Consider the following 27328-nt stretch of genomic DNA (forward strand, 5'->3'; position numbering starts at 1 on the left):
GATGTCAGCTCTCATGAAGCCTTTTGTTTTGCTGATGGTTTTTATTTTCTGTGCAGATGAATTGTACATGTGTGCAGTGTATTGGTTAGCCAGGGTATCCCTCATGTCTGCCCCCTTAGACCTCCATCCTTTCATTCGTAATTACTGGTTTTAATAACACTCTGCGAGAACTGCAGCCCTTCAGTAGGCACGTCTGCAGTTCTGCCCCTGTCCATTTTCAGTGCCTGCTTTGGACTGAGCCCCAAGGAATCATCTCACAGACCCTGTGGCTTGTTTTATTACCAATGAAGGATGAAGGTGCGGACTTAAAGGAGTGAATGGCCTGGTTCATTCATAGCTCTTAAATGAGGTCCGAATGCAGTGTATCTACTTGCAGCGCTCAGTAGGTCTGTGCTGGTCTGCAAAGTGTTCAGAGATAATGCTTCATTTTCCATCGTACCTCACCAGGTCTGCATGACCACTGTGGGAATAACGTGATCCTTGTGTCCTTATAGAAATTGTCTTCAGAGAGGCCCAGCTCCGATGGAGAAGGTGCTGTGGAAAATGGAGTCACCACGTGTAATGGAAAAGAACAAGGTGAGATTCTAACACACATGCCAAGAATATCTGAGCTCAAAAAACCGGTTGCAGTGAGACTGTGTGGGAAGCCACTGTGCCTCAGCCATGTAGGCATCACCACCCTTCTGTTCCCCTGGAACACAGGAAGGCCTTTGGATTTACAATGGCCCAGAACCTTCCTCTCTTGTCCTACCTGCATCTCAATTATTGTTAAACCATGGAAAATACAGATACCACAGAATTTATAATTTCCCACCATTTTAAAGTGTCCTGTGGACATTAAACACACAGAGTGCTGTGTAGCCATCACCTGTGTCCATCTCTGGAACTTTCTGTCTTCACAAATCAAAACCTTGTTTCCATGAAACTCAAGTCCCTCACTCCTTCCCCAGCCCCACAAATCACCATTCTACTTTCCATCTCTGTGGATTCCACACACTGGGACCTCACTCAAGTGAAATCCTGTGGTACTTCCCCATTTACAACTGCCTTATTTCATCCAGTACAGTGTCTTGAAGGTTCATCCATATTGTAGTGTGTGTGAGCCTTTCCTTCCTTTTCAAGACTGAATAACATTCTGTTATGTGGACTGCATCTTGCTGTCCATTCGTCTACCAGTGGTACTTGTGGTGCTTCTGACCCTCAGCTCTTGAGAGCAGAACTTCTGTGAACCTAGATGCGCAGGGGGTAAAGCCTCTTGTTTTTAAACTTGACTTTATAGCAATATAGATGACATTCAGTAAAACACGACAGCTGTGACTTAACCCTTCTTTGAGCTTTAACATATACCTCCAGCAGGTAACCATCAGCACAATCAAGAGAGCATTTCTGTCACCCCAGTGTTCCTTTGCCCTCCTCTCTGTCACCTCTGCCCCCTCACCCCTGGTAGTTGCTGCTGTTTCCTGCCTTCACTTGGGATGCAAGGTGTACCACCTCTCGCGGGTCCCTTCCCCACATCTCAGTGCACCTTGATCCACAGTGTGAGAGATGCTGCACAGCCTTCCCTGTGGAGATGAATTCTGCTAACCATCCACTGACTGATCTCAGGACACACAGTGACTCTAGGGACATTCTGACTCCCAGGTGGGACACACTGGACTGTAGAGACATTCTAACTTTCAGGTAGAACATTTGGGGACTTGTGGGGACATTCTGAATCCCAGATAGGACATATGGAAACTGTGAGGACATTCTGGCACCACACAGGCCTGGCATGTGGGAACGATGGGGACATTCCGACTCTCCGGTAGGAATTTGCGTCCCTAAGGACCTCTCTAGAAGTGGGGTTGCAAGCCCATACATTCTTGTGGGCTTGCTGTCCCTGTCTGGCCTGCAGTCTTTACCTGGTATTGCATAGGTGTGTGGTGGTGTGCAGCTCTAGCCTCCCCAGTGGTGAGCAGTTTAACATTCTTGTTGCCTATATATCTCTCTAGAAGGATGTCTCCACAGACCCTTTGCCCATATTCCTATGGGGTTGTTTCTTTTTGAGCTTTTGGAGGCTCTTCACATACTCTTCCTGTAAGCCATTTATGAAATATCTGTTTCCTAAAGATTGTCCCCCATCTGTGTGGCTGAACATTTTATTCCGAGTATGCACTGGAGTGAGGGGTAGGACTTGAGAGTATGTGGAGAGAGCTCTACATGGACCCAAGACCTTGCTCAGGGTGCCTGGGCCCTCATCTGTGCGGCTCATATGTGATGAGCTTTCCTACCTGGGAATGAGTCATGTCCTGCAGCAGCAGCAGCTGTCCCAGCCCTGAGAACTCTGAGGCCCAGACAGTGGGACAGTTCACTCCGGAAGGTCACACTGTCTGTTTCTTCATTGTGGCTTTCTAATGCAGTCTGGTCCACATGTAATTTTAGTCTTGCCCTTTGCCCAGAACTGCTCTTGAGTGGAAGCTCCTACCAGCCATGTTCTGTGTAATGAAGAGCTCAGCCTGGGAAGCTATCTTTACCTTTTGCTCTGAGGCAGGATGCCCTGTGGCTCCTGTTTTGCTGTGTGTCTCATGTCTTTGTTTTCAGTTTGGGCTTTTGTTCTTTTTGTTGTGAGATACTCTCCTTGGACAGGCTAATCTCAGCCTCATGGACTCAAGCAGCCTTCCAGCCTTAGCCTCCCAAGCTGGGACCTCAGAGGTGCCACACACCAGGTTACTGTTTCACTGCTGAGGTACAACAGCTCGGTCGACAGCCCAGTTTTCTTGCTTCATGTCCCCAAGCCTCTGGGAACCTGTGTGATTAGGGTCTATGGAGTAATGTGTCTGTTTGATGTTCACGTCCCTAGGAATCTCCTCTTCACTCATTAAAAAGAAAATTATTTGTTATTTATATGAGAGTATGTGCACATGTGTGTGCAGGTGCCCGTGGAGGCCAGAAGACGGCTTTGGATCTCTGGGGTTAGAGGCGAGGCACCTGAAATAGTGCTGAGATCTGAACTCAGGTCCTCTGTAAGAGAAGCACATGCTCTTAACTGCCAGGTGGTCTCTGCAGCCCCTCCTGTTCTCTTTTGAACAAAGACAGCTTTATGTGTTTGGGAATGGGCAGGTGACCTGGCTCACACATGTTCCTTTTGTGTGACACTGTGCCTGGTGTGTTATAGTCGCTCGCTCGTTGAAGATCACAAAGGAACTTCACGGTCCAGATGCGCCCTAAGCTCCCTTACCCTTCTTCTTGGTCCTTACTGCTCTCTACTCTGCATTGGAGAAATGGGGGTTGGCTTTCCTCAGCTTAGCCCTTCCGTGATGGATTTTGTGGTGGTCACAGAGAGGAAGCCTGAGCGCCTCCACACTGTGGTCTCACCAGAGAAGGCAGCAAGCAAAGCTGTAGCTCTCTGAGATGCCTGTTTTCTCTTTCAGGATGAACCCTGGGGAGTCAGTGACTGTCCCATAGCAGATGTGGGGAAAGACGATGGAAGTCCTAGACTGCAGAAACTGTGCTGCCCACACCCAGTGCTCTGTGCCTTTCAGACAGAGTCCTCAATGGGGTGTCCGTGGGTGGACCTCTTGAACCCAGGGTCTGATGATATCACCTCCCCCTCCCCTGCTACCCCTAGACTACAGAAAATCCCTTCATTTCCATCGCTGTAGGAGAAAGTGGGCCTGCCTAGCTTTGTCATTTACACACTGAAATACGAACGTTCTCTTTCCGTCTCTGTCATGAGGACATTGGTCTTGGCCATTTGTGCTCTTTGAACCCTCCCACCGTTCTGCCATGTAACCTCACTGAGTTGAGAGTTCTCTATCGACTTTTGCATTTGATAATGTGCTAAATCCTGCCCCTTCCCCACTGAATAGCCTCAAAGGGTCCTTGATGGCTTTCCTGTCATGTTCCCACATGGGGACCTTTCTTCCAAGGATGACCTAGGATGTGATTATTCTCTGCCTTAGAGTCTGGAGTCCAGCAAGTACTCTGCTGGCAGGAGCTGGGCTCACTTATGCTGAGACTCCGAATCCTACTCTCTCAGGGACCAGTCTCCTCACTTCCAGCTAGCCTGGGAATAGGAGGCAATGAAGCTCATCTCTGGGTTCCTGGCAAGCCACTGATGGAGCCCAACACTGTCACTCCCACCCCCTGTGGCTTGGCTGGACTGGAGGAGAAATGACCCAGATCTCTTGCCCTGGGCTTCTGTCTGGTAGAGGAGGAAGTGCTGGGTCTTCCCACTGAGGCTTTGGATAGGTTCTCAGTACTCAGTAAGTAAATGTGTGTCTAAGAGCATGGAAAAGGGGGTGCACAGACATTCTCATGGGTATTTCCCCTAAGATCTCAGGAGGCCTTAACCTAGTTTATTTAAAATAAGTCAAAAATGTCTGTGTTCTAAAAACACATGCTACAGACTGGGGTGCAAACAGCAGAGGCTGCAGATCAAGGCCACGGGCAGGGCTGGTCCCTGGGGGCCTTTCTTCCCGGCTTGTGTCTTCACGTGTTCTGTGAAGTCTATAAAAGGGCACTACTTTTTGGATCAATCATCCACACCACATGGCCTCATGTAACCTTTATTAGGACTCCCATCTCCAAATACAGCTACTCTTGGGGTCAGAATTCCTGGGCTAAGGCAGGAACATTCAGTATAGAATGTTGTCTGTCCTCAAATTCTTCATGGCTTCATCTTTGGCTACAGTATAGCAGCTCTTTCCTCAGACACTGCTACTTGCTTTTACGCCAGAGGGGAGGCAGGAATTCACCCACTGATCTTATTGGGGTGGGAGACAGGTAGAAGTAGAAATGGGGAGCTTTTCCTCCTCTTCACCAGAGAGGACTGAAAAGGCATTTGTGAGTGAGCATGTGTGTTTAGAGGAGGGGTTGGAGAATTATTCCACAGTGTGTCACATGTTTCTGGATGTTCCGTCTCTGAAATAATTCATGTGATGGACTGGGGTTTAGTTGTTTCTGAAAAGGGAGAATGGAGCCTGGCTACCTGTTGCATTCCAAAAGGGTTTGTGTTGCCTAAATGGTTGTCACAAACGGTTAAAGGGTTGTACTAGAAGTATGTAGGGAGCGAGGTGATGTTGTATTGGTCTTGATGCAGAAGTGCACCCCAAGTGAGGCTGTGTCCACTGGCAGAGACCCTTGGGGAAGGGCCTTGCAATCTGGCTCTAGCACATGGCATCCTTAAGAGACTGACATGTAAGGATCAGGTCCCTCTGGTCCAAGTGTGTCCTTACACATCCATCCTCACTTCTCTGAGCCTCATCCCTGGGTTCATGGATGAAGTCTGAGGGTAGGAGAGGGGGGGTACACATGGCTGAGTAGGAGCAGATGCAGGACACCAGTTGGCAGTCAACCCCCCCACCCCCCGGAATAGTGTGAGGGATGTGAACTGCCCTATGGCAGCACTTGGAGCTGTTATCGCCTACATGGACTCTGCATCAAGATGATTTCCAGGTCTTCTGGTCTTGCTGGGGACACCAAAAATTCTTTTTATGCAAAATGTTTCTAGATTTATATATTGACAGTTTCTAGCCATCACTGTCTTGGCCAAATGAAAGATGGTAGTCTGAAAGGTAGGCCTCTGATCTGAGAACTCTGGACAGGGAAGCTTAGAGTAGTGTCCAAAATGGACAGAGACCCCTAATGAGGACCCACTTCCCTTCCCTCCTTGAAGACCTGCCCCTTGTCAGCCGGCCTGCTGCTGCAAGGGCACCAGCTTCCCTTGGTTTCTTGGGCACCTCCATCTTCCCCACACTGATGGTATGTGTCAACCTATCTTCCTACCTGGGCTTTGCTGCCTCTGGGACAGACAGAATTCATTCCTTATGTCTGAGCAGTCAGCCAGGGCAGGCTCTATCTGACCACTCAGCTACTCTCCCAGTCATTCCCATCTCCACATGGTTCTTGCCTTTATTTGCCATCCTTTGTTGCCTTCAGCACATCATGTGTGCCTGATAATGCATATGTGTCTGTATGCACATGTGTACATGCCATAGCTGGTCCTCCCTGGAGTATAGGCTTTCTGGGTGCAGCCATACCCTTCTGTGACCCCAACATCTGGACCCGCAGCTGGTTCATCACAGATGTTCATGTGCATGATGAGTAACAGTTTGCGGGGAAAGAACGGCCTGGTGATTAATGCTGTGATTTTCCCACTCGACATGAATGGTTAAGACACACTTTTGTGTTGACAGTGAAGAGGAAGAAAACCCCCAAGTCAGATGGCAAGGGAACTGTGTCCAAGGTCACCGGGAAGAAAATCACCAAGATCATTGGTCTGGGGAAGAAGAAGCCATCCACAGATGAACAGACATCGTCAGCGGAGGAAGACGTGCCTACCTGTGGTAAGACCCTGTCACGTGCCAGCAGCAGAGCAACAGACTGTCCCTGGGTGTGCTCTGGGGCCGTCTGAACTGTGGAAAGCACACTCAGGTTTTAGTAGTGGAAGAATCTTCAGGGGTATGCAATGCTCTTCTCGGTTCTTTCAAGGTTAAAAAACAATGTTCTCTGTTGCATGATGACACCTCCCCAGTTCCACTCCAGCGTTTCCAGACACAGGTACAAGCCAAGCCAAAGCTCTAGCACCAAGTCTCCTCTGCATCAGACTTCTAGATCCAGAGACAGCTGTCCATCCTACAGTTTGTCTTCTGTCCTTTTTTTTGGGGGGGGGCTGCTTTGTCAGGGATTGGGTAAAGCATGTGGTCTATAGCAGCAACCAAGTCAGCCCAGCCCACCATGGCCTCTGGGCTAGGGGATAAAGAAAGGAACCAAACGGAAACAAACCAGAAAAATGCATGTGTAACAGCCAGCGGTGACCACCGTGGGAAAGCAAAGAGGTGGAGGGTGCTGTTATAGCACCTAAGTTAGGCTGTGGCCAGGCCGCTAGGGACAGCCTCCATGAGAGTGGAAGCGACATCATACTGTAATAGCCCCGTTACCATACGGAATTCTTTCGAGGAGGAAAACTTCATAAGTGGAAAGAGAGCTGTTTGTCTTTTGATTTTGTTTTGTTTTACAGTACTAGAGATGTTCTAGGCTGGTTGATCTACCACCAGGCCCTTTCCTTTCTTAAAAAAAAAAAAAAATCAAGAATGGAGTCTGGCATGGAAGTACATTCCTATAATCCTAGTACCAAGGAGGCAGAAACTAGAGGGTTGCTGCCAATAAGGCTAGCCTGGGCTATGTAGTGAGTACTAACCAGGCAGGGCTGTGTAGTGAGTACTAACCAGGCAGGGCTATGTAGTGAGTACTAACCAGGCAGGGCTGTGTAGTGAGTACTAACCAGGCAGGGCTGTGTAGTGAGCACTAACCAGGCAGGGCTGTGTAGTGAGCACTAACCAGGCAGGGCTGTGTAGTGAGTACTAACCAGGCAGGGCTGTGTAGTAAGACCCTCTATCGGAAAAACAGAAATGAAAACAAGAAAGGGCTGTAACTGTCCTTGTGGATCACTGTTGCAGACTCCACTTCCCATCGGTGTGAACACACAATTCCCTCATTCCAAGTCACTCTGCTTACAGTCCCCTCTGCCCCCGCTGAGCACCCTCCTTGGGGGCTGATTCAGGAAAGAATCGTGGCATCTGTAGGTACCAGGAGCCTGGTGCAGCCCAGACTCCCCCTCTCATCAAGTGGCTGTTGAGGACAAGAAGGACAGAATCAGGGCAGCTGGTGATGGTGGTTTCCACATCACAGTCCCTTCCAAGAGGAGAGAATTTGGCTGCAGTAAAGCCAACCGAACAGAACTGCGACAGTGGGGAGGGTCTGGGGACCCTGCGACACTGCTCCTGGCCAACCTCCATCTTCCTGGAGCTCTTAGGGATGTAGTCCTTCTTCCTGCTTTGGCCATCAACCCTTGTGATGACTGAAGTCGGGAGTTATAGCGAGTTTTGCTTCTGTTTTTTTTTTTTTTTTTTTTTAACAGTTCTAGGTCAGTGGAGGAAATAGAAATTAATTTTTTTGAGACAGGGTCTCACTATGTAAACCAGGCTGGCCTTGAACTCACAGAGATCTGACTGCCTCTGTCTCCTGAGTGCTGGATTAAAGGCCCGACTAGAGGTTAAAAAAAAAAATGCTTTTAGGAGGAATGGTTGCGTATTAACAAGGCGGGCAAGTGAAGGTGGGGTCTGGAGCCTCCTCTGGCCAAAGAGAACACTGATGCTCAGGGAGGGGTGTGACTTCCTCCGAGTCTCGGAGCTCCGTGAAGGCAGAATGGGTGACCCCCACCCCTACGAACATTTCCTGACTCCCTGTAACTCGTGTCCTCGCCTGTATGTCCTTATCAGAAGAGCACAGCCTTGCAGGCCTCCCCATAAGCTGCTGCTGGCCCTGGCACTCTCACACAGTGGCTCATCTCTATGCTGGTCACTTCCTTGAGAGTGTGGGTGATCCCAAGAGCAGGGGCCCGAGGCATCTGCCACACAACTCTAAAACTGCCAAGCAGCTCTTTGCCAGACCAGGAGTAAGGGGAAGTGTCTCTAGGAGAACAGGGAACAATGGCCATTTTCAGCCCTTCAGTGCAGCTGCAGGGCTCTGGGCAGAGGAAAGGAGCTGGACGCAGGCCCGGGGGACCGACCCTGCCAAGCTGAGCCCCTGCAGCTGCTGGGAGACAGCACTAAGCTGATGGGCCAGAAGGGCGGAGCAGCTGAGCAGTCAGAAGAGACTCCCTGGAGTTACTGAGCTGAGCCTGGTGCTTGTCTGAGCACTGCAGTCTGGTTATGGTGGCTGGGGTGCTATGGCTTCCTGGGTGCCCTTTCAGGGCTTTCAGGAGCTGAGGAGCAGACCTGCAGATGCAGCTAGGCTGCCCTAGGTTCTGTCTCTGTCCTCCTGAGAGGTCTTTGAGGAATGCATTAGTGTTGGTTTGGGCAGCTTTTCCCATAGCCCTCCAGGTAATGTACCCCAGAGATTGCACCAAGACTCCACACCCAAGGTGGTTGTCATCAGGCCTTCCGTGGGCTGATGTAGTCCTGGGGTTCTTGTTACTTTATGGAAGTGCGCCCTCCTTCCAGTTCTCCCTTCTGTCAACTCCCCCCTACCACCGCCTACCACAGGCACCTTCCACTAGTCACACCATCCTGGGCACAAACGTAGAGACCTTCACTTGCTACACACCTGGGGTCTCAGTCTTGTCCAAGCCTCCCATTGCATTACTAGAGTATGACACTGCTCTGCTGGGTCCCCATCACCCAGCATGGGGCCCAGCACATGGTAGCCGAGTCACTGCTTTGGAGATTCAGGTTGCTTGTCTGGGACATGGGCTCTGGCAGGTCCTTGGTTTCTGTGGGAGTGGAAGATGAGCTGTGCAAGCCCTGAGTGCCTACGTTACTTCACTGTCCATTCTTCACCTGCCATGCCTTAAAGTCAACATGACACATCCACATCCCAGCCCTGCCCAGGGTCAGGAGAAAAGAGTGTAGAATCTCGGGCCTGTAAAGTTAGCTTTGTAATTCTAATGAAGCCTTGTTTATTCTTGCCTTTCTTTCTGTAGAATTTGGAGTGGAAAGAATCTCAAAATATTAAACTGAAATTACCCAGTTTTTAAGATATGTTAGCACCTTACTATAATATGAGTGAGATTTAAAACAAAACAAACAAACAAACAAACAAAAAACAATCAAGCTGGGCATTGGTGGTACACGCCTTTAATCTCAGCACTCAGATGGCAGAGGTAGGTGGATCTCAATGAGTTCCAGACCAGCCTGGTCTACAGAGCGAGTTCTAGAACAGCCAGGGCTACAAAGAGAAACCCTGTTTTCAAAAACCAAAAACGAAACAAAAAAAAAAACACAAAACACACACAAAAAAACCTACTAAAATCAAAACAACAAAACCCTTGTGTAATTGTTTATGTAAAGCTTGGGATACAGTTCCCTGAAGCCCCGTGCCTGTCCAGAGTCCAGGCCTTTAGGTCCTGGCTGCACTCTGGCACCCTCTGGTGGCAGATGTCTGCTTCAGCTCGCAGACCTGGCTCATCCCCCTCAGCAAGGCAGGGGGTGTTGGTACCAAGAGTGGGACCTACCCTTTGACTCCAGATCCCTGCCTGGGGAGCTCTGCCATTCTCTGCCTGGCCTCGCTCATCTCTGTGTTCCCTCCCCCAAGAAAACAAAAAGTTGGGAACCCCCTTTTTAAAAAAGTGGGGTATCACCGAGGCCAGTTGACAAGCACAGAACCATGGACACGTCTAAGAGCTTCCTGTTTATGTAAGCCAGGCCTGTTATCCAGGGAGACTTACTTTCTCTCTCTCTGAAACTTAAATCCCAAGAATGTATTAAATATGGTAATGTCCCATGAAGTCATGGTCTAAATTAAGGGAGGACCTGTCTCATGCAATCATTCCTCCGTGGCTAAAATGTTGGGCAAGCTACGGCATCTGGTGACTGTGGCCAGATTCTGTCTGGAGAGAGGGCACGGCAGAGCCAGTGCTGCCGTCTGTTCAGATGGTGGGCGGTGTCCAGAGACAGCTGTGTGCACGTGGGGAAGCTGCTGCCTGTGAGCCCTCACTCAGAGTCATGGGCGGTTCAGGGGCGTTGCTGCTAAGTTCTCCAGGTGCGCATTGGTCTCTCACTAGTCTCACGATGGACACAATGCCTTAGTACCTTCTGCCCAGTCTGCTGGCTGAGGCTACCTGCCTGTCCTGGTGTCTGAGGCTCTCTACAGTGTGGTCACTGGGGATCCTGTGCCTCTATATCTTCTACTCCTTGCCGAGGCCCAGCTAAGGGCAGCTCAGCTGCTGGTTCTGCAGACCTTCATGACATATCCTTTTCCTACCTGGCAGCTCCATGGCTCCCATGATGACGTAGAGTTCAGTGCTTTTTTTTTTTTTAAATAGGGTCTCCCGTACCATCCAGGTTGATCTTGAACTCGTGTCCTCCTACATCTACCTCCTGAGTGCTGAAAATATATTCATGTATTCCCACACTGGTCAGTTTTTATTGTTGAGACAGGGTCTTACTATATAGTCCAGGCTGGCCTTGAACTCTTGATCCTCCCTGCCCCTCACTGCTGCATGCTGGGATCACAGGCGTGTGCTGTCACTCCCGGGGAGGGTGGCTCCTTTAACAGTGGTTAAACAGTTGCTGTGTGTGTGTGAGCCTTGCCTACGGAGTACATCAAGTGACCCGAGGGCTTCCTGTCGTCCTGTTTGTGGACTTGTGCTCCGAAAACACTTAGGCTCTGTTGACACAGGTGACATCTACTCAGAAGTCCAGCATGTGGCTTTCAGCATGACTGAGGCCTGTAGGTGGTGTTCACAATACTGAGAGCGACGGGTCCACTAAGATGTTCCTCTGACTGCATTTTAAAGTGGGCCTTTCCTTTTAAAATAGTATCAAACCAGAATGGTTCTATCTACACATGAAAAGCCTTTAAAAGAGCAGTATTAGTAACTATGGTGGTCTACAGAATGAAGATCCGGTGAGGCCTGCAGCCATGCTAGGAATAACCTTCCTTATCCATCTCCTCTGCTTTCATATAGGCATTGGGTCTGACTGTGACCTCTGGTAGGGCTCCCCGCACCTGAGGGTGCCTCCTCCTTCCCAGGTGGCCCTTGGAGACCATGTTTAAAAGCTGCCTGAACACAAGAGAGCAGCAAGTCCCCTGTTCCAGAGCCCACAGGCTTCTGTCCCTGTGTCTGTGACCTCACAGATTTCATCAAGAGGTACACTTTAGGGTGTGTGGGTACAGGCGATCCACACCTAGATGAGGACCCACACTTTGCAGATGTGAGTATTCATGGAGTAATATCTTGAAAACATGCATCAGAGATGTACAAAACTCTGCCTGGGCCCTGAGTATGTGAGCATACATGTACAAGGACTGAAAGAGGCTGAGTGACACCCAGCATTCTTCACCGCCTTCCCGCACCGCTGCTACCCTTTCCCACTGTCTAATCCTCTTCTAATCTCTGAGTGGTGGGATCTGCAGTGTGGAACAGTTGGAGCCCATAGTGGCCACAACGGCCACAGCTGCCACAGTCACCATGGAACCTCCAACTCATGCCTCAGTATTTCTAAAAAGTGTGCTTTGTGTTTATGATAGTCCCAAATTGTCGTTTCCATGTGTTTGAGGATTTTTCTCTGATAGGGGATAATTCTCCCTGTAATTTTGTCACGTGTGACATCACACCTCTGTGTGATACACTGAAGATACAGTATCATGACAGGTACACCAGGAACACCATCACACAGACCCAGACTCAGGCAGTCAGGTTTCATCTGCGTTAGTCTCCCCATGAGATGAAGCCCTCGCCTCCACATGTGGGGATGGAACATAGAGACCAGGAGGAGGCCTCGGGCCTGTGGGTGGGGAGCTCATACCAGCCACGTTCCGTCACTTGCTGGAACACATCCAGCGCTGGAGAGCTCACCACTCCCCAAGCCTCCCACTTCCTGGAGGATTTTCATCTTCAGACACTTTTCTTTCTCTGTCTTCCATGCCCTGCTCACAGTGTTTGCAGTTAGATCTGTTTTCATGCGATTTCTCTTCTGTTACATGCAGGTGGCTGTCAGTCCCCACTGCCTTCTACACATTCCACATCCACTGTCACTGTCTCAGGGTGGGTTCCAGGTTTCCATGTAAGCAGCAAGCAGCTGAAACTGGTTCTTACACCATAAAATGGCTTCTGCACCAGTGAAAAGCCTCTAGGTCCTGTGGAGAACTAGCCGTGTAATAATGGCTCTTCTCTCTTTGTTAACATTTCAGACCCAGGGTGTGAGCATGTGTTTCACGCATGGCACTTCCCTGTAAGAGACCACAGACAAGGGACCTGGGTAGATCTCGCTTGTGCCTTGGCTTGCTCAGGAGGCTGAGCTGTGGCGTCCTCTCCTTACAGGGTACCTAAACGTGCTCTCCAACAGCCGCTGGCGGGAGCGCTGGTGCAGAGTGAAGGACAGCAAGCTCATTTTCCACAAGGACAGGGCTGACCTGAAGACCCACATCGTCTCCATCCCTCTCCGTGGCTGCGAGGTGATTCCGGGCTTGGATTCTAAGCACCCACTGACCTTCCGGCTGCTTCGCAATGGACAGGAGGTGGCCGTGCTAGAGGTATGGGATTCCCTGGGGCCCCTGTCCAGAGAGGTGTGCACATGCTGTCAACAACGCCATGATTAGGTCCTTTGCAGAAGACCCTAGCTCCCTGCAGAATCGGACTTTGATTCAGCCCCTTCCCTCCTTTGGCCCATCCTGTTTTGAGCTATCCTCTGGTATCTCTTTTGGAGAATCAGGAACTGCACAGGCTGCCTAGGGTACTGTGCATGACAACTTTGCTTGCCAGAGTTAAATGCCCAGCTCCAAATAATGGGTCACTTTCTCAAAGTGCCCAGGCAATAACTTGTTGAAAAATCTCCATTAAATAAAATACTTCTTCTAAGCATAGGCTACTGGGGCACATGGGGTCTATTTCCTTCACTTGTCTTTTGGAAAGCTCTCTACCTGTTTTCTAGTTGAAAAGGCATTTTGGGGTCCCTGGTACCCTGCGGCAGGGTCAGTGAGCTGCACAACACAGGAGCAGGAGTACCTTCAGCTTCCCAAGCTGTGGCTGCTGCTGCTGTTCCTCCTGTTCCTCCTCCTCCTCCTCCTCCTTCTCTTCCTCCTCCTTTCTTCTTTTTCAAGGCAGGGTTTCTCTGTGTAGCCCTGTAGCCTTGGCTGTCCTGGAATTTGCTCTGTAGCCCAGGCTGGCCTCAAACTCAAAGATCTCCCTGCCTCTGCCTCCCGAGTGTTGGGATTAAAGGCGTGTACCACCACCGCCGGGCTGCTTGGCTCCCTTTGAAGGACTAATTCACCAATCCTCCGTCTTGTTATTTTCTACCTGCCATTAATCCAGACTTATTTTTCCTATTTCCTTCTCTTATTATGAGTATCCTTATTATGAGTATCACACACACACACACACACACACACACACACACACACACACACACCATCTATCCGCAGATGTCAAGACTGTTGGTTTTCCAGGGTACATGTCAGTGTGTTCATGCTGCGAGGGCAGCAGAAGTGACTTTGTGTTTGACAGTGGGCTGACATGCAAGCTGTCCACCAGATGCAGAGCCAAATCTTAAATGGCTGTGGTGTGGGGCTCTGACCAGGGTCAAGGTGTCAAATCAAGCAGTCAATGAGATCTGGAGTTTCAAAATGTGGGTGCTTATTTCCACAATTGCTTTCACAGTAGGTTTTCTCGTTTGGTTTAGTTTTTGTTAGACCAGGACCTGCGTTCTCCCTTCAGAGCTCACTGGTCCCTGTAGTCTCAGGAACCAAATGATGACTGCGCCCCCTGGTGGCTGCTGTGCAGCAACCCATGTCCCAGAAGGCCTGCAGTAGTCCAGGTCTGGGATGCTGTGTCTACCCCTGCCGACAGCAGCCAAGTCTGGTTTTCCTCTTGGCCTCTTACCTGCCTGTGAAAACCAGGAATAGGTGAGAGTCAGAGTCCTTTGCAAACCTCTGTGTGGTCTGAGGCCTTTGAGTAATGACAGCTGAGACCTTGGTGGGAGCTGTCCTCAGAGCAGATGCAGGTCTCGGGAAGCTTCAGCAGCAGATGCCAGAGCCCCAGGGAAGAAGAGGCAGGGGCTGGCACAGGAGGATGAGAACTGGACCAGGTGTCTGGACAAGAAGAGGAGCTCAGGATGGGGTGGGTGGGAGCTACCTCTGTGAGTGTCCTTAATGCTGAGTCCATGAAGAGCAGAAAGTTCGATAGCTTCCAGAATACCTGCAGCCCTAGCAGGTGCGTGTTCCTCCAGCATGGTGGAGAATGCATTTATTCCCCTGAAGAACAGCAAGAACTTGTTTAACTGGCATCTCCCCAAGTCAGCAGCTGTTGCTACAGGGCTGAGGTGACTTAGTGCTCACACACAGGGCTGTGGGGCTGAGGTGACTTAGTACTCACACACAGGGCTGTGGGCCTGAGGTGACCTAATGCTCACACACAGGGCTGTGGGGCTGAGGTGACTTAGTGCTCACACACAGGGCTGTGGGGCTGAAGTGACTTAAGGCTCACAGGGCTGTGGGGGCTGAGGTGACTTAGTGCTCACACACAGGGCTGTGGGCCTGAGGTGACTTAAGGCTCACACACAGGGCTGTGAGGCTGAGGTGACTTAGTGCTCACACACAGGGCTGTGAGGCTGAGGTGACTTAGTGCTCACACACAGGGCTGTGGGGCTGAGGTGACTTAGTGCTCACACACAGGGCTGTGGAGCTGAGGTGACTTAAGGCTCACACACAGGGCTGTGGGCCTGAGGTGACTTAGTGCTCACACACAGGGCTGTGGGGCTGAGGTGACTTAGTGCTCACACACAGGGCTGTGGGGCTGAGGTGACTTAGTGCTCACACACAGGGCTGTGGGGCTGAGGTGACTTAGTGCTCACACACAGGGCTGTGAGGCTGAGGTGACTTAGTGCTCACACACAGGGCTGTGGGGCTGAGGTGACTTAGTGCTCACACACAGGGCTGTGGGGCTGAGGTGACTTAGTGCTCACACACAGGGCTGTGGGCCTGAGGTGACTTAGTGCTCACACACAGGGCTGTGGGGCTGAGGTGACTTAGGGCTCACACACAGGGCTGTGAGGCTGAGGTGACTTAAGGCTCACACACAGGGCTGTGGGCCTGAGGTGACTTAGTGCTCACACACAGGGCTGTGGGGCTGAGGTGACTTAAGGCTCACACACAGGGCTGTGGGGCTGAGGTGACTTAGTGCTCACACACAGGGCTGTGAGGCTGAGGTGACTTAGTGCTCACACACAGGGCTGTGGGGCTGAGGTGACTTAGTGCTCACTCACAGGGCTGTGGGGCTGAGGTGACTTAGTGCTCACACACAGGGCTGTGAGGCTGAGGTGACTTAGTGCTCACACACAGGGCTGTGGGGCTGAGGTGACTTAGTGCTCACACACAGGGCTGTGAGGCTGAGGTGACTTAGTGCTCACACACAGGGCTGTGGGGCTGAGGTGACTTAAGGCTCACACACAGGGCTAGGGATATAGCTCACTTGTCTAGCACGTTCGAGGCCCTGGGTTCCATCCCCAAAACCACACACAAAAAGCCATTTGAGTCACACATACACACACACACACACACACACACACACACACACACACACACACACACCCCTTACTGATGGTCATGCAGTGGGCCAGCAATGCAGGCTGAAGGCTGTTGCCTGTGCTTCCTCACATTTTTTGGGAATTACAGAACCAGTGTAAAGAAGGGCCACATGTCCTTCCCCACTGTGGTGTTTCCTAATGTCCCAACACACAGATTTCCATACCCTTTTGTGGACCCCCCCCCCCCCCCCGCTCTACTCTTAAATAATTCAATATGTGTTTGGAAAAAATAAAAACAAAAGTAAGGGCCACTGCTTTGCTAGAACCACAGTGATGGCAAGAAGGGATGCCTAGGTCTTAATCTGAATTTCCCAATTATGGCAGCATGGCCCTAGTTCCTGATGTATATCTGAAAACCCTGTGGCGGTTTATCCCCCAAATCTCCCAGTCTCTCCATCTAGTTCATGCTGTGGATACTCCCCAGAACATGGGCCTGATAGACTATAGAAGATCCTTCCTTTGGAGTGTACCTTCCCCTCCTGACACTGGGCTATCCTGGCACCCTTAGCAGGAGCCAGATGGAAGTGGTGTCACTGTATGGTGTGACCTGTAGGGAGGTGCTTGCTGTCATGTGTCTCACTAATGACGTGATTCATCTCAACACTATTAGTTACTTTTCTATTGCTATGATAAAATGCCATGACCAAGGCAACTGAGAGAAGAAAGAATATGTTTGGGTTTAGAGTTCCAGAGCAGCAAGAGCCCATCATGTGGGGGAGGGATGGCAGCAAGCAGCAGACATCGCCATTGGAGCAGAAAACTGAGCTCACATCCTTCATCAAAACGGAAGTTTATGAGGCTTTTTTCTTTCTAAGCCTGTCCCCAGTAACATAGTTCCTCCATCCAGGCTGCACCACTTAAACCTCCCCAAACAGCTTACCTTAGAGATCATTCTCTATTTATAAAAACAATATTTTTATACAAAACTCTCTCCAACTTCTTTAAATCAAATTAGTTAAAATTTTCAAATACCACCAGGCGGTGGTGGCGTACGCTTGTAATCCCAGCACTCGGGAGGCAGAGCCAGGCGGATCTCTGTGAGTTCGAGGCCAGCCTGGGCTACTAAGTGAGTCCCAGGAAAGGCGCAAAGCTACACAGAGAAACCCTGTCTCGAAAAACCAAAAAAAAAAAAAAAAAAAAAAAATCAAATACCATCTTAAAAGGTAATGGAGTTTCTAAAGCACTCACAAGGACGGCTTACAATTGTTTTTTTGGTTTTTTTTGGTTTTTCTTTTCGAGACAGGGTTTCTCTGTGTAGCTTTGCGCCTCTCCTAGAACTCACTTGGTAGCCCAGGCTGGCCTCGAACTCACAGAGATCCTCCTGGCTCTGCCTCCCGAGTGCTGGGATTAAAGGCGTGTGCCACCACCGCCCGGACGGCTTACAATTTTAAAGGTAGTCTGAGAAATACATTAAAGAGGTCATAAGGTCTAGCACCTCCAGATGTCTTAAAAACATACAGAGCCGGTGAGAACCACAGAATAGTGTTACTCCTGCAGAGATGCAGTGGACATGGTAAGTCGCCTTCTTGTTCTTTTAAATAGTATCTTGATAAGAGAAACATGCTCAGCCTCTCAGACCACACCAGCTGTAGCCAGGACATCTGGGAGCTGTGGGGGAGAGCACCCTCATGTTTCTGAAGCCAGGCCCTCAGCAGAGTTTGTGACAATGCGTTGTGCCTCAGATGCCTGTGAATCTCTAAGTCTTCCAGTTGGGTGCCCTCTCCCGGATAATAGGGAGGCACCTTGATAGCTCAGACTTTTAGTTCCTTCCATAATTTTCTTATAACCTCTAGCTCTCTGGCCTAGTGTGAACACAAGGCCAGTCTTCTCACTCAGGCCATGCATGTGGCTCTTTTCTCGGCCACACTTGGGGCTCCATGTTTTCTTTCCCTTCCTGTCACACGTCTCTGTCTTTGGTTAAAGGAATCACACTTTCTTCCCCATGGCAGGCATCATCTTCTGAAGACATGGGCAGATGGATTGGCATCTTACTGGCTGAGACGGGGTCATCAACAGACCCAGGAGCCCTGCACTATGATTACATAGACGTGGAGATGTCAGCAAATGTCATCCAGACAGCCAAACAGACCTTCTGGTAAGACTCATGCATAGCCTGTGGAAGTCCTGATCTAGCAGCAGCCTCTTCTAAGACCTGTCTGACAGTAGGTGCTGGGTGAGCATGCAAACCGGAAGCATGCCTGAGGGCTTTTCCTTGGTGGGGTGCCGCCCCTGATGGCCCTGATGTTGGTCATTTCAGCCCCCTGGGATTTCTGCTAGAGCAGGCTTGTCAAACTTGTCCAAAGATGGTGGTACTGGCTTCGTGGCCCAGATGGTCCCTGTTACAGTCACTTAGCTCTGCCCTTGCAGCCAGAGACAGTAAAGGATTGTGGCTGTTTTTATTTGCACCACCAGGTGCTAGTCCTGATTTTGTCCTGTGGGCAGCTGGGCAGCTGTTCCCAGCTTCTGTGTGATTAGGGGCCTTCTAGAAAGAATTCTGTATGTTGCTGAAATAAGGCCCAAGATTTTTTTGTTTTATTTTTTCATTTTGTTTTTTTGAGGCAGGGTTTCTCTGTGTAGCCTTGGCCATGCTGGAACTCTTTCTGGAGACCAGTTAGGCTTCAAACTCAGAGATTTAACTGCCTCTGGTTCCCAATTGCTGGGATTAAAGGCATGTGCCACCACCACCCAGCAAAGCCCAAGATCTTAAATCTGTCAGTGCAGCGCTTTCTAAATTTAAGTGGTGACAAATAATGCTACTTTGTGCAAAAGCATACTTTTGAGCCGGGATGCTTCCTGAACACAATAATAATGGGGGTTTATAGCAGCAGATCCCATGCTGGCGGTCAGCATCATGGGGGATTCAGCAGCACTGGGCATTCAGCATCATCAGCTGTCCCACGAGGGCCAAGTGTTTTCCATACTACCTGAGATGTGTTCTCCTTTCTCGATATTTTGACATGTGCGTTGTTGTCCAGGCTGTGATGATGAACAGGGTCCTCCACAGCGCTGTGCCCCTGGCATGCATCCACCTCATACACAGTGACAGTAGGGAATGCTGGATGCATTTGGGGTGACCTTGGTCTAGGAGGACTCCAGTTGCTCTGGTGTTCTGAGTGCCACAGTGAGCCCCACATGGCCCAGGGATGAAGAGCCGCACAGCAGACACAAGGAGAACTTCCAGGCAGTGAATTGCCCATGGGTTGCCTGGCTCCATTTCTAAATTCCTTGTTTTTACCTTGAAAGACAGTAGGAAGGGCTTAAATTCAGTAGGTAGTGGGCAGGAACTCTTCATAGAAGAGCTGAAACCAGTCATGAGTCCCTAAACACTAGGAAGTCTGAACAAAGCATCCTGGGCCAGTTGTGACGTGCCCAAATGCACTCAGACACATAGGTTAATCCCTGTATCTGACCTCTTTCTTTAACATTTATAAAGTACTTTAAAAATATTTTATGTAATATATTTTGATTGTATTTTTCTTCTTCCATAACTCCTCCAAGATCTTCCCATCCACTCAACTTTGTGTTCTCTCTCTCTCTCTCAAAACAAAGACAAAAAACAAAACAAAAAAAACAAAAAACAAAACAACAACAACAAAAAAAACCAAAGAAAACAAAACAAAGCCCAAAAGACAAAAACTACCAAACCATAACCAAAAAAGCACATACACAAAACCACCCAAGGTCCTTTTTGTGTTGGCAACTACTCCTGGGTGTGGGGCCAGGCCTAGAATGTGGTTGATATGCCTGCTGACACTCCATTGGAAAAAATGGATTTTCCCTTTCCTGGTTGGTATCAACTGCAAATAGCTTATTTTGAGGTGGGGGGGGCAGGGGTGTTGAGATAGGGTCTCTCTACATAGCTCTGGCTTCCCTGGAACTCACTCTGTAGACCAGGCTGATCTCAAACTCCACCTGCCTCTGCCTCCTGAGTGTTGAAATTAAAGGTGTGCTCCACCATACCCGGTACAAATAGCTCTTGGTTCATGGTGGAACCTTGTGTCTACTTTTCTTCCATGCTAGGGTTTTGTCTGGTTTAAACCTGTGCAGATCTTGTGTGTGCTGCCATAGTCTGTGTGAGTTCATACATGGATCAGTTCTGTTGTGTCTGGAAGACAGTTTCCTTGGAGTCATCCACCACCTCTGGCTCTTACAATCTTTCTGTCTCCTCTTCCTCATAGATCCATGAACCTTGAGGGAAGTTTGGTGAAAACATTCCATTTATAACTGAGTGCTCCAAAGTCTCTCACTCTCTATACATTGTCCAGTTGATGATCCTGCTTTAATTACCATCTACTGTAAGAAGCAGACTCACTGATGAGGGTTGAGCAATGTTCTGGTCTTTAGGTATAGCAGTATTTCATTAGGAGTCATTTTATTGCTATATTCCTTTAGCAGAATAATTGTTGTAGGTTTTCCCCTAGGACCTATTGACTCCCAGGTTCTTGGTCACTTTAGCAGTGATAGATATGAGTTCCATCTCATAGAGTGGGGCCTTAATGTCAATTAAAAAAATGATTGGTTACTACCATAACATTTGTGCCACTATCACACCAGTATGCAGACAGATTGCTGTTGTAGGTCAATGGGGTTTGTAGCTGGGCTATATTAATGATTTTTTTCTCCTCCTGTAGTGTGTATAGTACCTCCCAGCACTATGGACACTACTCAGTAGTGGTAAAACTTCTCTTAGGGCATTAACTCTATTTTTCCAGGTTTGATGAAATAAGTAAGTGGTATCTTCAGCAACAGGATATTACCATCAGGTTGTGGAAATAACTAGTAGCACTGGCAATAGCCTGTAACACTGGGGTGACTATGGGACCCCTTTGGCCAATGACTCAATAAGATGTAACCCACTCCTGCAACTGGGGGTTTTACTTGGTAGCATGAGATGTCTAGTTGGTGCATTGTCTCCCCCCTGTATGGTATCTCCATTTAAATTCTTTTTATGTATTTTAGGAAGCTTCTAGTGTAGGAGGGTTCCAAATGGCTTTTCAAAAGGTCTTCAGTGTTAGTCGTCCCTCCCATCTTCCCTCTTTTAGCCCTGCCCTCCCCCCCCCCACTTAATCCTCCTATTCTAGTTCTCCTTTATAACTCTATATCCTGTTTCCCCTTCCTTGGGACACTCCCCCGCAGTCCCTTACAAACTACCCAACTCCTATGTGGATATTTTAAATGAAAAAGATTTTGTACAGCAAAGGACACAATCATTCCTGCAATGTGGCGGCCTACAGAACCGGGGGAAAACTTTACCACTTACACATCTGACAAAAGGTTAGTATCTAGAAGATGCATAGATCTAAAAAAATCTGAACATCAAGAAAACAAATAAGCCAGTTTTTAAAACAGGGTATAGAAATATCTTAGGGTTCTTATGATAAAATATGGTGACCAAACACAGCTTGAGGAGGAAAGGGCTTATTTCAGCTTATAGTTTCACACCACAGCCCATCACTGAAGTCAAGGCTGGAACTCAAGCGGGGCACCTCATACTGTGAGGTCTCCACAGCTTGATAGATTAACAGTTGTTATCTGTACTTATGTGGAAGTTACTAAAATCTCCCAAATAAAGCTCACTTAATGTTGACTCTAGCCAGCAAACAGATCACCGCATTCAGGAGAAACCCTGAATTTCCCTCTGGACACAGCTCAGCTTTTCCTTTATAACTGAGCAGAATTTTAATCTAAACCAAATGTGGGGTGGCCACAGCTTGGGGAAAGGAATGCAGGTTGCTGTTTTGAACACTCTTCATTAGAAAGGCGCATGCCATAAACTTAGCCTAGGAATCTTTTTTTTTTTTTTACCTCATTAAAATCTTTTTAGGGATGTTAGCTAGCAATAAAGTTAATTTTCATGTTTTAGTTTTCTAGCCAAACATTCCCATAAAACTTAACAGAGAGGAGACTGAACAAGGAAACAGCCTTCAAAATGTGGTAGCTTGCCAAGGGGATAGATAGTCTGGGATTAAGTTAATTTTTCGCTTTTTATAACTTGGCAGCCATGTGGTGATTCTTTGCCAAACGATTATGAGAATTATCAGCAATTGTGTCTGACTGAAGGAACGAAGGTAATAATGTTCTGAAAAGGAACAGGAAGCAGAAACAAAAACCCTGCAGGACTCTCCCTGGAGAGTGGCACATCAGAGCGTGGATGGCGCTGGACACTGGAACACGTCCTGAGGCTGACCAAAGACCGTGGGTCAGGTGACAGGACCATGCCCTGGCACTTCCCCTGGACATCTCGCAAGTGTTGCCCATTGCAGACCCAGCAGAACGTGGTGGTGGTAATGATGCTTCTGCCTGACTAAAGAGGGACAGTGTGGGGAGAGCCACCTTCTGGCCACCATCTTCAGGCCCTTGCCGGTCTCTGCATTTACATACAACGTTCCCTAGGATGTCCTTATGTTTTAGATTTGGCATCTTTTCCACTTACACACTTGGCTGAAAGTCATTGTAGAAAGACCACTGGAGGTGAAGGTAGGCCCCCTGCTTACTCTTGGCTCAGCATGAGTTCTCTTTACTGGCCCTGGCCCGCTCTGTAAATTTTAGGATGTTCTGGCCAATGGAGAAGGCCTCTGCCAATGAGGACATGTGTGCATATGCTTTTTGAATCCTTTGGGCATCCCCGTTGAAGGGAGCAGAAATGTACCCACTGTACTCTGGTGACTGTCCTTGATCCTTCCTGATGTCTGTGCAGAGGTATTAAGTACTGGGCATGGTGCCAGAATCTGACGCCACAAAGCAAATATGAGGTCCCTGCCGTGTGGAGGAAAGAGCTATATGAACACAATGCAGTGCTGGGTGTTCGGCAGTGGCTGTGCTCACCACCAGCAGGTGCAGGCACACTAGCTGTCCTGCCGTTCTTCTGTTTATCTCACCTTCCCCAGACAGTCCTCAACTGAGCCTTAAACATGTATGTGAAACATGCAGGATCTCCCAAGTGGCTAGTGACTCTTCCCTTCTTGCACTTTCTCCTTCCCATGACTTTAACTTTCCTACACTTGATTTGATGTAGATTAAGTATAGAATAATTATAGCTTTGTTCATAAACTAAGAAGTCTGTTATTGCATCTGCCAGAGGAGCCGTGCTTGCTACCTTCTTCCAGAAGGTGGCGGCAGTGCACTGTGAGAGACGCAGCCATTAGGGTGTGCAGAGCCACACAGGTGGCTGGCTGTGTTGCCCCAAGCTACTTTCCTCAGAGAAAGGAAGTTTTGGGGAAAATGCTTTGTCGGTTAATTTTCTGTGATTTTAGTTTCCCCATTTAGGAGAAAATGCTACCCTTGGTTCTTTCTTCCTGGGTTTTTACAGTTCTCCTAAAACAAGCCCAGCTTCCTGAAGCTTCCTGAGAGTCCAGCCCACCGCTCCTCCATTGTGCTCTGGAGACTGGAGTGGCAAAACACTTCAGACGCTTGTGTTCTGGTGGGGAGAGGCAGATGAGGAGCAGGTGCAGAATAGGCTAGGTCGGGATACAAAAGGAAGAAAGTCAGCATTGCAGAGGGAGTCTCCTTCTTGCTCACCGTCAGGGAAGACCCCTCGGTGCATGCAGGACACTCCTAAGAGCTGCATCCTGGGTGGGAGAAGGGACAGTGGAGAAGTGGAAGATGCTGAAGAGGCCCTGAGCAGTCCTGACACATGCAGGCTGGGAAGCAGGAAGCCAGAGGAGCCAGGGTTGGAGCTGGAGTCTGGTGAATGCAGCCCGCTCTGGACAGTGTTTCTCTTGATTTTTCTTGGTGACTTTTTTTTTTTCATTTTTCTTTATTAAGAAATGTTCTACTCACTCCACATGCTATCCACAGACCCCCCTCCTCCCTCCTCCCACCCCCAGCCCTTTTTCCCAAGCCACCCCACATCCCCACATCCCCCAAATCGAGGTCTCCTATGGGGAGTCAGCAAAGCCCAGCACACTGAGCCTAGGCAGGTTCTTGGTGACTTTTGAAGCCTCTGGGTAGTGGTAGGCAGAGGGTTCCTGTGCTCTGGCTCTCTGGGGAGCATGGATGGGGAGGAGAGACAAATTGTCCTTTCCCTATATGCGCAGACTCTTGTCTCCACCTCTGGCCACCAGGTATGGGCTCTTCTCACAGCAGGAGATACCCCAGTTCTCTGTGAACTCCAGCAGGGGGCTACTGTACGACAATTCTGACACTGTCCAACAGGACACAGTGTCAGGCCCTGAAGATCAAGAGCTCTGTCCCCAGGACTCTGTCCATTTCAGACGTCATTCACAAATCCATACTTGTTAAAGAGCAGGTGTTAATTTGAGGTTCTCACAACCCCCACAGGCCCTTCTTAGACCCCAGGAAGTGGTTTGTTTGCTAGGTGTGTGTTAGGAATCCACCAGCATGGAACTAACTCTTGGGTAGGAGGGGCAGAGGGTCAGCTCTGGGATACAGGAGCCCTGTACCTCTTCCCTGGCTACACTGCTCTCCCTGGATCTGGCAGCTTCCTTGGGTAATGCCTTCTCTTAGGGATGGTGACATCCCTGGGTGTAGCACTTTCCTGGATACAGTGCTCTCCCAGAGTGAACACCTTCCCTGGGTACAGCTTCTTCCTGATGAACTGCCTTCCTGGTGCCTCCAATCCAGAAGCTCTTCCACCCTATCCTCTCAGAGCTGAAAGTCTCTGACTGATCATATAGCACCCCCATCCCCAAACACTTCAGACTTTCCAGGGGTAGTGAGCAGCTCATTATGATGGACAAAGATAGCCTGTCTCCCATCATCATTAGGAAATCCCAAGATTTTAGGGGCTTTGGCCAAGTAAAGGAACCAAGACCCAAGCATGTACGTCATATGTGTAGCAGCAGCACAGGCTTCTGAAGCCTTTGCATGGCTATTCTCAGGGCTTTCAGAAGATCAGGGGCCAGCTGAAGGTGTGCGGTGTGGCTGCCAGAGCTCAGTGAGCATTTGATGGACAGCCACAAACATCCCACAGAAGGCCAGGGAGTGGTGGAGGCCACGTCCCCTGCCTTTGGGAGTGGCCAGACTCTGCAGACAGGTTGATACTGGCTCATTGCTGTGAGAGGACCAGCCCATTAGAAAGAGCTGTGTGCCCTCCCGGGATGTATGTTTTCCCTGGCCATGTGAAAATGGTGAGACCTGTCTGGCCCCCTCCACTTGTAGGTGCTGCTACATATCCAAATACATGGTATCCATAGTCTGTGCTGGGGCCTGTGTTTGCTCTGGGTGAGGACTGGCCCCAGTCCCTGGAGATGACATGTACATCTTTCTAAGGGTCCTAAGGGTTCTGCCTCTGAGCCTGACATAGCCTTTGGTACATCAAGGTTCACAGAGGCCCTGCTGATTAACTGGCGTGTCCATGTTTTCTCTCTCTCAGCTTTATGAACAGGCGGGCAGTGTCCACGAGCCCATACCTGGGGAGCATCTCCAATGGCTACGCCCACCCCAGTGGGACAGCACTACACTACGATGATGTCCCCTGTGTCAACGGCTCGGTGAGTGTCCTTCCAGAGCCAATGGTCAGTTTTGTTAGAAGACAAATTGCTAGCTGGTCTGTCCTGCAGTGCCTAGTTTTCCATCCTAGTGAGTTGAGATTGGGAATTGTACCACTTCTCCCCCAAACCCTGGTCTCTGACACGAACAGCGGTCATGTGATCCGTAGTAGACAGCTCGTCTTCTCCTGTTACCATCATCACGCACATCTCATCACCGAGATACTGGCTAGAAGACAGTGGATTAAGTTAGAATAAGTAAATGGAGCTGAAAGAATATTCGGTTTTACAACTTGTGTCATTCAGACACAACACAGTGTAAGTTACCCTGACTAGTTATGCCCATTACAGCTGCAGCCACCATCCAGCCATCAGACAGAAACAGTACCCTGGAGTGACTGCCTTGTTGCACACTTGGATGGTTCCTGGCATGGCTGGTGTGGAGCATTCACATGTGGGGATGCTTTGTGGCAGTGTCATTGTGTGTCCGTCTATCCGTAGTTTTTATTTTTTCTGTTTTGTCCAATGTTTCTGGGTCATTAGCAGAGCCCTGCTGGGTCTCTGTTGTTTGGCTGATGGCTGTGTACTGTGTACCTTTGGTGGTCAGGCCTGTGCCTGCCTATGTGGTGAGCAGGTGTGGCAGAGCATGTGTGGGAAGCCTTGTGCTGAGAGGAGCCAGTGTGTCTTAAGAGTTTCTCAGTCTTAGACTTGCATCCTTTCTGTTCCCATCTTCCTTCCTTCCCCAGTATTCTGATGACCCTGGGAGACCTGGTGCCCTCTGTCCTTTGCCCTGTAGCCCTGCGAACAGATCTGTACTTACTCTAGGGGCTATGCCTGGTGAGCGCTGTGTGCAGGGCTCTCAGCCCAGCCTGTGTGTCATTGTGCTCCCCTCATCCCCATTCTTGCTGTTGTCAAGGTGGGGCCTGGCTTCTGTGGCCTCCCTGTATCCGTGCAGTCCCAGCATCACTGCATGGGCCCTATACTCCAGAATCTAGGCTCCCCTCAAGGGTGAGCTGCCCTCCCTGCCTGCGGCCTCAGCAGCCTTCTGTAGGCCTTCCAGACAGGGACCCAGTCACCTGGGCAGTCCAGACACTGGCTGGCTCAGGTGCCCTCTGCGCTTCTCCCCAGGCTTACCCATGGTTTCGTGTGTGTTTGGAAATCAACAGCTCTGTGCTAAGGAATCCTCCCTACACACGTGCTGGGCCTTAGGGGCTGAGACATCATGCCCTGTGTGCATGTGTTCTGCCCTTTTGTTTCCTCATGGCTTCCCTGCTCAGGCTTCCTCAGCCTGTTTCCTGTGCACAGGCCTCTGTTACCACATGACTGCATTTTGGAGGCTTCATTTCTGAGTTCCGTAAAGTCTACACTTTATGACCAAATGCTCAGAGTATCAGTGTTATTTCCCCTATAAAAGTTTGGTTCATTCTGCACTCCCTTTGATTCCTTGAGAAGGAAGGGCTCTGCACACACTCACTCTTATTCTAGAAATTTCTGTGGGATTTCGTCACTGTTTACTAAGTATTCCACATGACTTGATCCTTGCTATTTTAGGAAAATGAGAGTCAAGTATAGGCCATTGTGTATCTGTGTGGCTGTCACTGAAATGCTCGATCCTGGCTTTTCTATGTTGTTTTAGGTTGTTCGCTTGTCCCCAGCATCACAAAAATAGACACTGATGTGGCTGCAGAAGAAGACACCCCCACCCTGGGATTTTAGGCCTTTCCTATTTTTATAACAAAGGGCTGTAATTATAGTCTGGCAGGAAGGAGCGCTGCACGGAGAACATAAAAAACAGGCTGAAATGGGCAGAATATA

General features: G+C 49.3%; 1 protein-coding gene across 4 annotated transcripts in view; it reads left to right on the plus strand.

Moving 5' to 3' along the window:
* Afap1 (actin filament associated protein 1) overlaps positions 1-27328 on the plus strand; it is a 111804-nt gene that overhangs the window by 72012 nt on the left and 12464 nt on the right. For all 4 annotated transcript variants that reach the window (XM_059275757.1, XM_059275759.1, XM_059275760.1 and 1 more), the window contains 5 exons: positions 495-576; positions 6177-6326; positions 12806-13017; positions 18014-18159; positions 25399-25516. In XM_059275757.1, coding sequence (XP_059131740.1) covers positions 495-576; positions 6177-6326; positions 12806-13017; positions 18014-18159; positions 25399-25516 — 708 coding nt within the window. The remainder of the gene's footprint in view (positions 1-494; positions 577-6176; positions 6327-12805; positions 13018-18013; positions 18160-25398; positions 25517-27328) is intronic.

Source organism: Peromyscus eremicus, chromosome 10, assembly GCF_949786415.1.
Source record: "Peromyscus eremicus chromosome 10, PerEre_H2_v1, whole genome shotgun sequence".
NCBI classification, from domain to species: domain Eukaryota; kingdom Metazoa; phylum Chordata; class Mammalia; order Rodentia; family Cricetidae; genus Peromyscus; species Peromyscus eremicus.